General features: G+C 36.0%; 1 protein-coding gene across 1 annotated transcript in view; it reads right to left on the bottom strand.

Annotated features, from left to right (window-relative positions):
• Positions 1 to 4,545: 4,545 nt before the first annotated feature.
• YAF2 (YY1 associated factor 2) overlaps positions 4,546 to 16,134 on the bottom strand; it is a 76,699-nt gene continuing 65,110 nt past the window's right edge. Inside the window, 2 exon segments of the mRNA XM_072654327.1 lie at positions 4,546 to 10,524; positions 11,224 to 11,376. Of these exon segments, the coding sequence (XP_072510428.1) occupies positions 10,287 to 10,524; positions 11,224 to 11,376 (391 nt within the window). The 3' untranslated portion in view covers positions 4,546 to 10,286.

Raw genomic sequence — 16,134 nt, 5'->3', positions numbered from 1 at the left:
CTTTCCATGAAATGGTGAAGGAAAACTGCCCTTATATTCTAGAACCAGAGGGCAAAATAAATATTGAAAGAATCCACCGATCACCTCCTGAAAGAGATCTGAACAGAGAAACTCCTAGGAATGTTGTGGCCAAATTTCAGAGTTCCCAGATAAAGGTGAAAATACTGCAAGCAGCTAGAAAGAAACAATTTGAGTATTGTGGAAATACAATCAGAATAACACAGGATCTGGCAGCTTAACATTAAGGGACTGAAGGGCTTGGAATAGGATATTCCAGAAGTCAAAGGAACTGGGATTAAAACTAAGAATCATCTACCCAGCAAAACTGACTATAATACTTCAAAGGAATAAATGGTCATTCAATGATATAGAGGACTTTGAAGCATTCATATTGCTGAAAAGACCAGAACTGTATAGAAAATTTGACTTTCCAGCACAAGAATCAAGAGAAGCATGAAAAGGTAAACAGGAAAGAGAAATCATAAAAGACTTTCTAAAGCTGAACTGTTTACATTCCTACATAGAAAGAAAATATTTATAACTCTTGAATCTTTTCTCAGTATTTGGGTAGGTGGAGGGATTGTACACATGCGCACACACACATATAGACAGTACAGGTTGCATTGAATCAGAAGAGATGATATCCACACACAAAAATAAAATAAAAATTAAGGAGTGAGGGAGGAAAATACTGGGAGGAGAAAGGGAGAAATGGAATGGGGCAGGCTATATAACTCATAAAAGAGATGAGAAAAATCTTGTTCAATGGAGAAGAAAAGGGAGAAAGGGAGAGGGGAAAAGTGAAGCTACTCTCTCCACATATGGCTGAAGGAGGGAATAACATGCTCACTAAATTTGATATGAAAATCTATCTTACACTACAGGAAAGTGGGGAGGAGGAGACAAGTGGGGTGAGGGGAATGATAGAAAGGAAATGGGAGAAGGGAGTAACTAGAAATAAACACTTTTGGGAAGGGACAAGGTCAAATGAGGGAATAAAAAATAAAAAATAAAATAAAGGGGATAGAGTAGGATAGAGGACAATATAGTTAGTATTACACAACATGACTATTATGGAAGTCTTTTGTGAAAAAACACATATTTAGTCTGTATTGAATTGCTTGCCTTCTCAGTGAGGATGGGTAGGGAGGGAAGGAGGGAGAGAAGTTGGAATTCAAAGTATTAGTAACAAATGTTGAGAATTTTTATTGCATATAACTGGGAAATAAGAAATACAGGGAATGGGGTATAGAAATTTATCTTGCCCTACAACAAAAAAGAGAAGATGGGGATAAAGGAAGGGTGGGGTGTGATAGCAGGAAGCATATATTGAGGGAAGGAGTAGTCAGAATGCAAGGTATTAGGAAGCAGGGAGAGGGGAGTGATGGGGAGAAAAATTGGATATGTTACAAAGTGATGTAAAAGAAATTACTATTAAAACAATTGACTGAATTTATTACTGAGAATAAATCAAAGACATCTTTAGTTTGGGGAAAAGAATTTTAGTCTAAATTTCCTAGAGGCAGGTAGCCTCAGGTAAAATTTGGCATTGATGGAAAAGTTAAGGTTTTAATGGTAAATTTGATTTTACGATTGCTATTTAATCAGGAACTAGAACATGTATAGAAAGGCACGTAAGCCACTTAAGACTTGCCTCAAAAGATGTTCCTTAGCCAAAGTTGGAACTTGCCATTTTTAGATGCTATGGGAATATTAAGTGACTGTTCTTCTGAGTCTAACTCCAGGTATGGATAGCAAGAAAGGCAGTCTGAGCCTCCAATCCATGATGCCAGTAAGCCTGTGAGATGCTGATATGAACGGAAAAAGGTGATCTCATGGGAAGGGTGGGAGAGCTGCTGTTCAGCCTGGGCTGAGGTAGGATTCTCCCGACTCAATTTCCCCACTGACACTTGGCAGACTTTAAGCCTGACTGAATGCAAGTGGACAATCTACTCCCACCTGGAACTGACGTGAAGTTGGGGAGATATTGTGTCCCTGCAATGTCCCTACTCTTAGTGGCAATTTCCTATAGTCAAAAGGTTTGTAAGCTTAATATAAGATCTATTAAATTATAGATTGTTGGTAGGGGAACATCTGAGGTTAAGTCTAAAATTAAGCTATTAGGCTTAGGACTTTAGACCAACAATAAGTAAGGGTCCTTTAATTCTTTGTGATACTGTGGAGACAATTAGGTCAAGGGGTTGTGAAGTTAGCATACATTAATATCTGTGTCTGAGTTGGTTAATGTTTAAAAAAAATTCTTTTGTGGTCTATATTGTAAATGTTTTAAGAAGTATCACCTGACCAAAAGTTGGAATTGTTTTATGTGATACGAACTGTGTTAAAAATGAAAAACAACAAAAAAAGAATATACTTAGAAAAGGCTACTAACCAGAACTAGAGATTTTAGGGTAAATTACACCCATTCAGAGAATATAATATATTAATAAAGAATGTTTAGAAAGCCATTATTCCTACTTAATAAAAAGCTAATATTTATATTGTTTTAAGGTTTTCAAAGCACTTTGCACATATCTCATTTCATCCTCACAACAACCATGGAAGATGAGTGCTATTACCCTGATTTCACTGATGAGGGAAGTAGAAAACCAAAATTAAATGACTTACTCAGAGTCACACAGCTAATCAGTGTCTGACGCAAGATTGAAAATCAAGTTTTCCTGATTTCAGGTTTTCAGAGTTGGAAGGCATCTTATAGGGTACCTTCTTCAACTTACACTTAAATAGGAATTTTCTTTACAACATCCCTGATGATTATTTATCTAGTCACCACTTTCAAAAGTAGTCATTATGCTTTTGGAAAAAAATTATCTCCAGAGTACCTTTCAGCTTCTCAGATCTTTGTTTTTATGGTTTGGCTAAAGAGATATTTGAGCTGCAAATCTTAACTACCAAAGAAGGAATATTACTTTCCACTTTCAGTTTACTTTCACCTACTTTATATATAACTTGTACCTACCCAGTTACTGATATATTCTTTCCCCTATTAGAATATGCATTCCTTGAGAGGAGACACTACTGTTGCTTTTTCTTTGCATCTCTAGTACTTAGCACAATGTCTGGCATGTGGTAAATATGTAATAAATGCTTGTTCACTAAATTCCAACTGTATATGATCTCTAGAACCGAAAGGTTTTTGCAAGGGTTTTAAACTTGGAATCTATGAACTTTTAAAAAACCACTTTGGTAAATGTATTTCAATATAATCTGTTTCCTTTACAGTCCTACGTATTTTATTTTATGGATCCTCTGAAAAGGTACAAAATTTTCACCAGACTATGACACACCCACACAAAATGTTATAAAGACGTGGCTCTAACACTGTAAGTGTTTGTTCTAGCAAATTTTGGTTCCCATATAGTGAGTAATCTTATATATCACACAACCCAAGAAGACTATAAGAAAATTAGAAAAATTCCAGAAGTAATGAAAATGTTGGGAATGCTAGCATCAAGACTAAAATAATTCAGTACCTTGTCTGGAAAAGCAAAGATTTAGGAAACATAATTTAACATCTACAAAACCACTGATAGAATAAATCATTCTGTTATTTGCATTTGAACATAGTAGGATTGTGGAAACATATTAAAAACTAACTTTTTAGTTTTGCTAGCATTTTTAAGAAATATTTTTCTCTAAATCTCTATTCTCCTGGGGAAAACCCCTTGTAGGGTCATAGTTTGAGGATAAAATGTCTCTCCACTCACTTTAAATATTTGGCCCTGACACTCATCTTTCTCCATTGAGAAAGGATCAAAATATAGATGGAAGGAAGTTCCTTAATTTAACTCCAAGAGTGAAAGGAATGGTCCATGAGGGAATGGTGACTTGATACTCAGCAAGTCTGGAATGTTAACCCGGACTGTATTTTGACATGTATTTTCCTCATTCAAGATTCCTAGAAATGGTACTTGAAATCTTGGGATAAGGGACATGCCCACAAAGACATAGAAGATTATGATATTTTGAACATCTCTATCTCCAAGCTAGAAATTATTTAGATATAATGTTATATACTTTCAGGTAGACTTCAATTATTTCCTCTTCCTCCAGATATACTCACATGCCTGTATTTTTCTTTAAACTGAATATTTTTAAAAGTATACACTATAAATACCCAGTGACTTACTAATTGTTCCATTTTCTAAATCAGTTCTTCAAAATATTCTCAAAGTGGAGAGTTTATCTCTCAAAAAAAAAATTAGTTTAAAAGAGGGTCTTTTTCCTTGGTGGGAGCTATACCTCACTTTATTTTTAATATGTACGTACCATGTAGTAATTTAATTCTTTTCCTAAGAGCAAAAATTTTACATAATGGAAAACGGTCCGTGTTATTTATTTAATAGTGGGAAAGTTAGGAATTAAAAGAATTTTCAATGCTTAAATCTTCTTGACCCTCAAGAAAGAACATGATAAAATAAGTACTTTAGGTTTAATGACCCAGCAACTTTTTTCTAGTGTCTAATTCAAAGTACTTTAAGAACTACCTCCTTATATATGTAAGAAATTGGCTCATTCTAGAGATTTCAAATTCTATTATTTTTATTTGTACTTGTACACCAAATCTCCACAATGATGCAATCACACAATGCAGTAATGCTTTCTCTACAGGGCCAGATAATGGAATGAAAAGCTCAGTATTATAACAGTCCAGGAGTCAGGAGGTTCTCTAGTCTAGCTTTAGACAATGTGGCTTCCAACGTCACCATTCCACCCAAAACATCTTTTCCAAAGTCACTAATGATCTTAGTTACCAAAACCAGTAGCTTTTTTCTCAATCTTCATTCTCCTTGATCTCTCTGCAGTCTCTGACACTGTTGACTGCTCTCTCCTCATTGATCCTGTCTTCTAAGTTTTTGTGACACTATTCTCTCCTGGTTTTCTTCTTACCTATCAAACTGTTCCTTCTCTCCCTCCTTTGCTAGATTCTGCTCCAGATCACACCTTCTAACAAAAAGTGTCACTAAAGGTTCTGGGTCATCTTCTCTTCCCCCTCTATACTACTCTACTTGGTGATTTCATCAGCTCCCATGGATTTAATTACCATCTTTATGTTGATGATTCTCAAATCTACCTTTCCTGTCCCAATCTCTCTCTTAATCTAAACTCAAGTCTCCAGCTGCCTTTCAAATATCTTGAACCAGATGGTCAACAGATAACTTAAACTCAATTATGCCCAAATCAGAATTCATTATCTTTTCCCCTAAACCTTTCCCCTCTTCCAACCTTCCCTACTACAAGACAGTTCTGCTAGTCTCTCATGCTCACAACGTAGGATTCATCCTGGATGTCTAACTATTTTTTTACCAGTCATGTCCAAACTATTACCAAAGTCTGTTGATTTTACCTTTGCAACATATTTCAAATACCTCTCCTTCTATCCTCTGACACTGCCAGCATTCTACTGCAAGCCCTCTTCACCTCATGTCTTGACTACAATAAGTCTCCTGGTGGGTCTGCCTACTTCAATTCTCTCTCCACTCCAGTCCATCCTCCATACATATACCCATTTAAATGATTTCCTAAAATACAGGCCTGATTATATAAATTCCAGTGGCTTCCTATTACCTCCAAAAGCACATACAAAATGTTCTGTTTTGCAACATGTGAAATATAATCCACCCTTCCTTGCACCATCTACCCTGGGGAAGGGAAAAGCTTTAGGTTCACAGTTTAATTCAGTTTCTACAGAGCACAGTCCCACTAAGTTCCAAGTCCAAAGTCCTCCCTGGGCTGCAGTCCTTGGAATCTTGTTTTCTCAGGCCTTCTCTTCTAGGTTAGCTGGCTGTAATTTTGGACCTGGAATTCTGGTTCCAAGGCCACTACTGCTGGATCTTGGGGGCTAGTGGGCATTCCTCCAATTGTGCCTAGAATGGAAAGAAAGAATGGAACAGGACCACAGGAAAACAAATCAAACTCCAACTCTAAGTTCCCTTCCTTGGGAACAGAGTAGAAGAGGGAAGAGGGGAAGGCAGTCTTTCCTCATCCTTTCTGGACTCTGTGGGAAAAGAATGAGAATATTCAAGTGTGGTAGTTTTAAAAGTACAGGCTGTTCTGGCCACAGAAACAACTGAAAGAGGCAGCTATCTCACATGTGGTAGGGAAATGCAAATGACTTCTTCTAGAAGCAGATCCCTGGTTTGCTCCATTTTAGGTCATCTAGGCATATGCAAAGCTCTTGTTTCAGGTGTTATCAGTCATGGAGTTGTTTCTATCTGTGGGCACTCCATCCTTCCTCTGTGGGAAAGTGATTCTCTGATGTCATGGTCCTCTTCAAAAACAAGGAGGAACACAATCTGTCAGTAGACCACGCTGTCTGAATAGGGGACCCTCTTTCTCAACCTCTCCCTCTCCTCTCCAAAGGAAGGTAAATTTTGATGTCCAGAAGCTGCCCAGTTAACTTGGGATTTACTGGCTAGATTTCCTTACTTTCTTCATTCCTTCCTTCCTCTAAAACCTAAGACCCAGTGCACTCTGAAGCCCATACATTGAACAACAATGGGTCCCTACCCAACCTCCACCTTATGGCTGTTTTTGGATCCTCCTGGCTTACAGCGAATGTCAATAGTTAACTGTTTCTGGTTGACACAACAACCCTGAGGTTCCTGCCCCTCCCAGCTTCATCCATCCATCTATCTATCTATCTATCTATCTATCTATCTATCTATCTATCTATCTATCTATCTATTAACTTATTTTCTGTTTAAAGGGGCCATCCCTGGACTACTTTTAAAAAGGCCTATTCACTGAATGGGCATTACCTCACTCCAAATGAGTACCTGAAAAGGCCTTAGCCTAAAAGACCAAGGTCTCCCATTGCATCCTGGGCTATCTCCAGTCATCCTGAAGAATATCTAGTCACTGGATCCAGATGGCTCAGGAGGAGAAAGTGAGGCTGGTGACCTTGCATAGCCCTACCTCACTCAAAACAAGTCAAGTGCAAGTCATGCCATCATTTCTTTGATGTCCTGGTCCTCTTTGAAAATGAAGGACGAACGCAACAAGACCTTATTCCCAATGTATACTCTTTAATCTAGTGACATTGGTCTCCTGGTTATTTCACAAACAAGATCATCTCTCAGCTCTGGGCATCTTCTTTGGTCATCCCCAGCCTCTCCCTGTTCTTCTCTCCTACTGACCTCCATGGTTTCCTTTAAGTCCCAACTAAAATTCCACTTTTTACAGGAAGCCTTTCCTTACCCTCTTAATTCCAGTGCTTTCCTTTTAAAAATATTTCCTATTAAAAATTATTTCCTATTTATCCTGAATATAGTTGCTTTGTATGTATTTGTGTTGTCTCCCCTATTATGTTGTAAGCACCTTGAGAGTAAAGACTATGTTTTGCCTCTTTTTGTATCTACAATGCTTAGCTGAAAACTTGGCAGTAATAGATATTTAATAAATGCTTACTGAATTAAATTAATGAATAGCCTCTCCTGCTAACTTAGGCAAAGGATTTAACTTCTCTGAGCCTAAATTTCTTCATCTATAAAATTTGTATCATATGATATCTAAAATAACTTTCTGTTCTGCAATTCTATTAATTTATCACATGACTACTGAAAAACAGACCCTTGAAAAAAGGTAAGATCACTTCCTCATTTTTCTCCTCCCTTCTCATAGAACAAATTATACAGCATCAATTCTTTCATTAGAAAGACATTTAGAAAAGAATCAAAGAGAGCATTTGAAAAGAATACTTGTAACCAACCACATGAATGTGATTAAGGGATCTAACAGAGCAGGAAAATAATTTAGAAAAAATACTTCTCTGTAATATGTTTCAGTCTTGACACTGCCACTTAAATTGTGTGACTCCAGCAAAGTCTGGGCCTCAGTTTTTTTGCTTGTAAAAGTAAGATAAAAATTTGCCCTACATACTTTATCAAGCGTAATATAACAAAAATACTGGATTTGGAGGCAAAAGAACTTGGATCCAAATGTTAACTCTTGTCATTTATTCTATATTCTGTTAGTCATAACTACTCAGGCCTCCGTTTTCCATCTATATAATAAGGAGTTAGATTAGATGACCTCTAAGCTCTCTTCTAGCTTTAAATACTATGATCCTGTCTGGATAATATAGGGAACAACATTTTCTAAGCATGATAAAAACCAGTAAGCTGCTTCTATAGGGTTTTACCTTTTTGTAAGCAATGAAACATCATGTAAGCCAATTTTTTTGCTTACTGTATTTTGTATGTTTCCCAGACTATTCTCTCTTTATCAATCCATTTAAAGCTCTGCCATGACTTTTTTTCTTTGTGTCAGAAAACTCTAATTAAAGGACAATCTGTAGAACATAGTGTCACCTAGAAAAATTGGAAGAATCCATTAGCGCAAATGTTCAGGGTTTCAAAAAAATCAACCTTTAAAAGCATTTGAGAAATAGGAAATGAAGAAACAAAGTAAGACAAAGTAGAGCTCATAGTTCAAAAAAAGTTATAATAAGCGGTAAAGTGGTCTTTCATTAAAGGTATCCTAGCAAAATCACCATCCCCAAAACCAGACATCATAAGTTTTAATTTTTTACATAAGCTCAACCAAAAAATGGAGTACTTCAGTGTGATATCACATCAGACTTTCTTTTTATGCAACTATTTCACAACTAGCATCTAACAAAATAGTCCCACTATGTCTATAAATGCTGCAATTAAACAGAAAATTACCTTTACAACCCCCCCAAAACCCTAAACATTAAAACTGTCAGGGTCTACAATTTAAGTTATCATGATGATATCTTTTATGTAATATTGTATAGCTAATGCTCACTGATAAATATTCAGTGTATGCTTATATTAATTCCTTATATGTGAGAATATCGGGCAATAAACATTTATTAAGCATGTACTATGTGCCAGGCACTGTGCTAAGTGTTGGAGATACAAAAAAAGGCAAAAAGTAGTCCCTGTCTTCAAGGAGCTCACAATCTAATCAAGAAGATAACAAGTAAACATGTACTTAACAGAAGAAGAATTAGGAGATCCTATGAAAATTTAAGATTCATCATGTGGTTTCCATATTGGATTTCTTTTTCTGCATCAAATGAATATTGTGTATAAGCAAAAATGAAAGGTATAGTCATAAAAATATTTTTTTGGTAATTTTACATAATGTTTGGTGACTGTAAATATTTTTTGTCTGGGTTGCTATATTAATATATGCATAAAGGATAATTGTCTGAAAACAGGGAACTGCATGATTTTCATATGAATTGTTTAAAAATCATTTGATAAAGGGCAAATTAAAATTTAAAAAGCTGACTTAAAAAGAAATAGGATAAATTATTAGTTATTCCTCAATTCTGTGTAACACTTCATATCTCTGTAGTAATTATATTTATACGTATGGATAGCACTGAAAAAGTCTGGGGCAGAGAAAGAATTATAAAATTATTATTGTTAAATTTCAGGAATGAATGCAACCTTTTAAATGGAAATTTTTCTGCTGCCTTTTTTTATGGCAAATACATACAATCATTTGAAATGAAAAAATTTATACAGTATGTAAAATACCAGTGTATAATGATAATAGTGCTGTATCTGAATTATAAAGCTAAATGACTGATACTTTAAAATGTTTAGTTTACTATTCTGCTAGTAATAAATGAATGTTTTAAAAAGTCAGTAAAGGAAAACCTGATAAAACCAGTAAGAGTAATCTAGTAAGTTATGTGAAAAAAACATTGGCCAAAGTTCATAGAAGGTTCTTTAATAACAATTTTCCTATTTAACCACACCAAGTACCAGCAGGTGTACTTAAGAAGATAACTATTAAGAAAATCTGGTCACTCTAATAGTTGATTAAATTGATCTGACTTGTATGTATATATGTGTATACACACACACACACAAACACACATATACAACTGTTTTATAATTCTCAAATAATACATATTTAGGCAGCTTGAACTATGCTATAAAAATTTTAATTCAGTACATGCCAATAGTAGTGAAATCAAGTTTTAAGTGTTGGAATTCACTAAAAGTGAAAAAGATTATCAATAACAATGCATAATGAATGCTCTAACACATTTTCATGGCACTTTTAACTTTGGATATCACAATGTTAATTCTGGAAATGTGGTCTTTAAGTCTACATTGCAACAAAATTCTTAATCCTAATGCACTTATTTGTATTTTTATGTAAAACATGTTGCAGGCTGAGCATAATTGTTTGTCATGAAAATGTGACATGTGTTGGCCAAAATATTTGTATTTGCATGTTACAGAGAAGTGACTAAAGAAATTGGAAAAAAGTAAACTTTAATGAGACTCTCCATTTAATGATGAGGCTTCTCCTCTGGGTGAAGATGACCTGGACATTCCTCTCTCTGTATTATCAGAGCTAGAACCACTCTGACTATGATGATCTGCAGAAGCAGCACTAGATGCAGGTGGTGACTTAGTTTTCTCCTTAAAGTCTGTAATAATGACTGTCAGATCTCCAACGGTCACTTCCAAATGCTGAGCGCTACTCCGATCCACATTTTTCAATCGTGGCCTAAATGAAATTTATAACATTTAAAACTAGTTTTCCCCTCTAATATAATTTCTGTGAAGCTTATGTGCAAAATTTACATGGAAAAATACATCTGTGTAAAAAGCAAGGTATCTAGTGTAACAAGCATGCCAGTAGTACAATGATGTTAAAATATTTGGCAATGCTTACTACTCAGCATTAGAACCACAACAGAATGGTTCCAACCATAAGTCTTATTGAAATCAGTCCTGAAACATTTAACATAGTGGTACAACAATCACATAAAAGGCCATGGACAGAACCAGTGTTATAAATATGTGCTAAGATATAATTTATGCCAAAGTATTGTAGAGAATTTAGCAATAATATGTCCCATTATCAGTATCTACAGTTTTTCATTCAAGATTTATGAAACTGATGACTAAAAATTATGGTTGGAACAATCAAGAATGCTTATACCAAAGAAGCTGCTGATATATAGGCTGAGTATTCAGTCATTAAGAAAATAAATTCTAATTCCTGGCTAATTCATATCATATTAAGTTAAATAAGTGAAAAGTTTCATTTTTAATTTCTATGATTAAACTTTTAGGACCTTCTGAAACCAATCAAAACTTTAAAGCATTTTATCCATATAATTGAATACATATTAAAACCTTAAAAAAGAAAGAAAAAATGTACAGATTTTCCAAATGTTACAAAAATATGTCTCAGATTTACCTGGTTTTCTTATGACTGTTCTTTTTGCTAGTTGTTTCTTTTTCACTTTTTTCCTTTTCTAATTTATCTTTTTTCTCTTTCTTTGATTGTGGGGGGGGCACAAATTGCTGAGTAACTTGCTGTGCAACCAACTGGGAGACGGGTCGAGGTTTCCTGTGTACATTTTAAAAAATAATTTTATTGTATTTAAAGAAAACGTTCTTATAGAATATTATGTAAAAGAAGCATAAACTATGACTTCCAAATTATTTCCAAGTTAAAGCTGGATCATAAATTTAAGGAGAAAATAAATTACTTTGTTCTTTCTATTAGCATTTGGGAAAACTAGGCCAATTTATGATATAATATAGTTAAAACATTCTGAGCAATAGGCAACAACTTAATTATTAGATTTATTAGTATGTGAAATAAAGCAGGCCATCAAACCAAATGTTTATGTTGTGTGCAATATATGTAATGAACACAAATCACTGAAGCATAAGTATGGATTACTATGTGCTGGTATTATGTAATCTACACTTACAATCAGATTGATATAAATTCAAACATTTACTAAGTGCCTATTACATCCAAAGTATTGAAAACAGATGGTTCACTCTTCTTTTCCTGAACACATATAGTCAGGCTTCTTTATCCTGAGAAGCAAATTGTCTTATTTCTGACTCAAACCTATCCATCTTTGTTAGAAAACCTATTTTCTCTTGCAAGACAGGCAAAGAGAATAACTTCGGAATCTTTCCCCTAAACTAGGGAAAAGGCTATCCTTTCTGGCATGAAGTCAATAATTCTAGTTCCTCTAATTTCTCTTTATGATGGACTTATTTTTTCATCATTTTACAGCTCTACTCGGGACTCTCAATTTTTTGACATCCTTTTGAGTGTACATGGACCTTTGTAACAAGAGAGGTTCAATTTGAAAAAGTAAAGACAAAAAGCATCAATAAAACTCACTTTGAAAACTTAAAAAAAAAGTAGTGACCAAAACTATAACTCATTTTATAAGTAAGAGTCTAAATAACAGAAAATATAGTGAAAGGTTTTTCAGCCTTTGCATGCCGTGCACTGGTTTTCTGTATCATACTGACTTTTTCCACAATAACATAACAGAACTTTATGGGTTAATAAAGCCTTTTTTTACCCCCCCAATACGCAAAGGTAAACTGTCCCCATTTTGCAGAAACAGAGAGTGAGGCTGAGGTCTGAGAAGGTAAATGACTAGCCCAAGGACTTTATAGAGTCGAATTCAAGTCAATGTAAAAAACAACTCATTTAGCAAATATTTCAGTGTAACAATTATGTGAAACATACTTTTTAGAAAAATAACTTATTTTTAGTTTTCAACATTCACTTCCACAAGATCTGGAGTTCCAAATTTTCTCCCCGTCTCTCCCCTCACCCACCCCAAAACAGCATGCATTCTGATTTCCTCTTACCCCAATCTGCCCTTTTATCATGCCCCACCCTTCTCTTAATCCTCTTCCCCTCTATTTTCTTGTAGGGTAAGATACATTTCTATATCCCAAGGCCTGTATGTCTTATTTCGTGGACGCATGTAAAAACAGTTTTTACCATTAATTTTTAAAACTTTGAGTTCCAACTTCTCTCCCTTCCTACCACCCACCCCCATTGAGAAGGCAAGTAGTTCAATATAGGTTATACATGTGTAGTCACGCAAAACACTTCCACAACTGTCATGTTGGGAAATACTAACTATATATATGTATATCCTCCATCATATCCCACTTTCCATTTATTCTATTCTCTCCTTTGACCCTTTCCCTCCTCAAAAGTGTTTGCTTCTGATTACCTCCTCCTCCCATCTGCCCTCCCTTCTATCATCTCCCCCTTCTTATCCCTTTCCCTCCTATTTTCCTGTAAGATAAGACAGATTTTCATACCCAATTGAGTGCGTATGTTACAACCTCCTTAAACCAAATCTGATGAAAGTAAGGTTCACTCATTCCCTCTCACCTCCCCCCTCTTCTCCTCCACTGTAAGTTTTTTCTTGTCTCTTTTATGTGAGATAATTTACCCCTTTCTATTTCTCTTTCTCCTTCTCCCAATATATTCCTCTTTCATCCCTTAATTTTATTTTTTAGATATCATTCTTTCAAATTCAACTTACCCTGTGCCCTCTGCGTATATATTCCCTCCAACTACCCAAATACTGAGAAGAGTCTCAAGAGTTACAAATATTGTTTCTTCATGTAGGAATGTAAACAACTCAACTTTAATAAGTCCCCTAAGACTTCTCTTTCCTGTTTAACTTTTCATGCTTCTCTTGAGTTTTGTATTTGGAAGCCAAATTTTTTCTATTCAGCTCTGATCTTTTCATCAAGAATGCTTGAAAGGCATCTGTTTCATGAATGACCATTTTTTTCTCCAGAAGTACTATACTTGGTTTTACAGGGTAGGTAATTCTTGGTTTTAACACTAGTTCTGTTGACTTCCAGAATATCATATTCCAAATCCTCCAGTCCCTTAATGTAGAAGCTACTAGATATTGTGGTATTCTGATTGTGTTTCCACAATACTCAATTTTTTCTCTCTGGCTGCCTGTAATATTTTCTTCTTGAACTGGAAACTCTGGAATTTGACTACAATATTCCTAAGACTTCCTTCTGGATCTCTTTCAGGAGGTGATCAGTGGATTCTTTCAATATCAATTTTACCCTCTGGTTCTAGAATATCAGGGCAGTTTTCCTTGACAATTTCTTGAAAGCTGATGTCTAGGCTCTTCTTTTGATCATGGCTTTCAGGTAGTCTAATAATTTTAAAATTATTTCTCCTGGATCTATTTTCCCAGTCAGCTGTTTTTCCAATGAGATATTTCACATTGTCTTCTATTTTTCATTCTTTCGGTTTTGTTTTATAATTTCTTGATTTCTTATAAAATCATTACCTTCTATTTGCTCCTTGCTAATTTTTAAGGGATTATTTTGTTCAGTGAGCTTTTGGATCTCCTTTTCCATTTGGTCAATTCTGCTTTTTAAGGAATTCTTCTCATTGGCTTTTAGATCTCTCCTGCCATTTGGGCTAATCTATTTTTTTAAGGTGCTATTTTCTTCAGCATTGTTTTGGGTCTTCTTTAGCAAACTGTTGACTTGTTTTTCATTATTTTCTTGCATCACTTTCATTTCTCTTTCCAATTTTTCCTCTACTTCTCCTACTTGATTTTCAAAATCCTTTTTGAGCTCTTCCATGGCCTAAGACCAATTCATATTTTTCTTGGAGGCTTTTGGATGTAGGAGTTTTGACTTTGTTGTCTCCTTTGATTGTATGTTTTGATCTTCCTTGTCACCAAAGTAAGATTCTATAGTCTGAGGTTTTTTCCACTGTTTGCTCATTTCCCCAGCCAATTATTTGACTTTTGAGCTCTTTTTCAAGGTAGGTCTCCACATCCAGTGGGGGTATGGGGTGGTATACTGTTCCGTTTCAGGGGATTCTGCAGCTATTTTCAGAGACCTACAGAATTTCAGGTCTTCCAAGGCTGTATGATCAAAGGAGGGGCATTTGCTTCTTTCCTAACCTGTGCTTTGGTCTGTGAGTGATCTCAAGCACTCTTTTCTGCCTTGGTACTCTGAGGAGAATTCCCTCTCCACCACTGCCACAAGCTCCACCACGCCAGCATTCCTCCTTGCCCCAGGACCATGACCCAAGGATTGGGACCTAGATCCAAGTGGGACAAAGCAAGAGAATTCCACCTCCACACAGGCAAAGAGATTCCTGTAATTCCCCTCTGATCAGCTGCTCAATTCCCCCACAATATGCGGGCTTAGAGCTCCAGAAATAGTTGTTGCTGCGGCTGCCGCCACCGGCTCTGCTGCCCCATCAGCTGCCTTAGGACTTCGGTCTGACTGTGGGTCTGCTCTCTTACACAGGTCTAACTGGCTTTTCCTACTGACCTTCCAATTTGTTGCTGGCATTTTCGGGTTGAGAAGTCTGCAAACCATCACAGCAGCCAGTGATTCAGTGCCCTGAGACCTGCTCAGGCCCTATCTGTGTTAGTAATGCCCATGTTGGACTGTGCTGCACTCCCAGCCCCATGCAACAGACCTTTTCTGTTGCCCTTCCAGGGTGTCTTGGGCTGGAAATCTGCTTCACTCTGTCATTTTTGTGGCTTCTGCTGTTCTAGAATTTATCCAGAGTCATCTTTACTGGAACCTGGAGGAGTTTGGGGGAGAGTTCAAGCAACGCCTTGCTTCTACTCTGCCATCTTTGGCATTTCGTATACATTATTATCATAAAGTTGGAAGCCAAATAGGAGCCAGATTGTGAAAGACTTTAAATGTCAAGCAACAGACTTTATATTTTTTCATAAGGGCAATAAGGAGCCATTAAAGATTTTTATCAAGTGAAAGTACTGAGGGAGGAGTTATAACTTAAAAAGGGTTTTCAATGAAAAAGATTTTGTATTTGATCCTGAAGGTAATCCAATAGGGGTGGAAAGCTGGGGGCTGCTAAATGGTAAGACCTGTGCTTTATGAAAATTACTTTGATGGGTAAGTAGAAGATGAACTGGTATGTGTGAGAGAGACACTTGTGGCAAGGAGATGAACCATTAGTCTACTGCAATAGTTCAGGAGTAAGACTATAAGGACTGGCCCAACAGTGGTGGCAGTATCAGAAGGTGGTATAAATGAAAGATGTTAAGAAGGTTAAAAAAAAAAAAACAATCAACAGGCCTTGGCAACAGGTTAGATACGGAAAAAGACAATGACAGTGAGGGGTCAAGGATGACATTTTGGTAGTGATAGTGGGGGACTAAGAGGAAAGCAGTGCTCTTGAAAGTAATAGGAAAGGAAGAGAAGAGGGTTTGAGAGACAAGATAAGTTTAGTTTGGCATATGTTGAGTTTAAGATGTTCAAAGAAAATACAGACAGATATATCTAATATTAGACACTTGGAGAT

This window comes from Notamacropus eugenii, chromosome 3 (assembly GCF_028372415.1).
Source record: "Notamacropus eugenii isolate mMacEug1 chromosome 3, mMacEug1.pri_v2, whole genome shotgun sequence".
Taxonomy (NCBI): domain Eukaryota; kingdom Metazoa; phylum Chordata; class Mammalia; order Diprotodontia; family Macropodidae; genus Notamacropus; species Notamacropus eugenii.
This window is presented reverse-complemented; position numbering and strand designations above follow the sequence as displayed.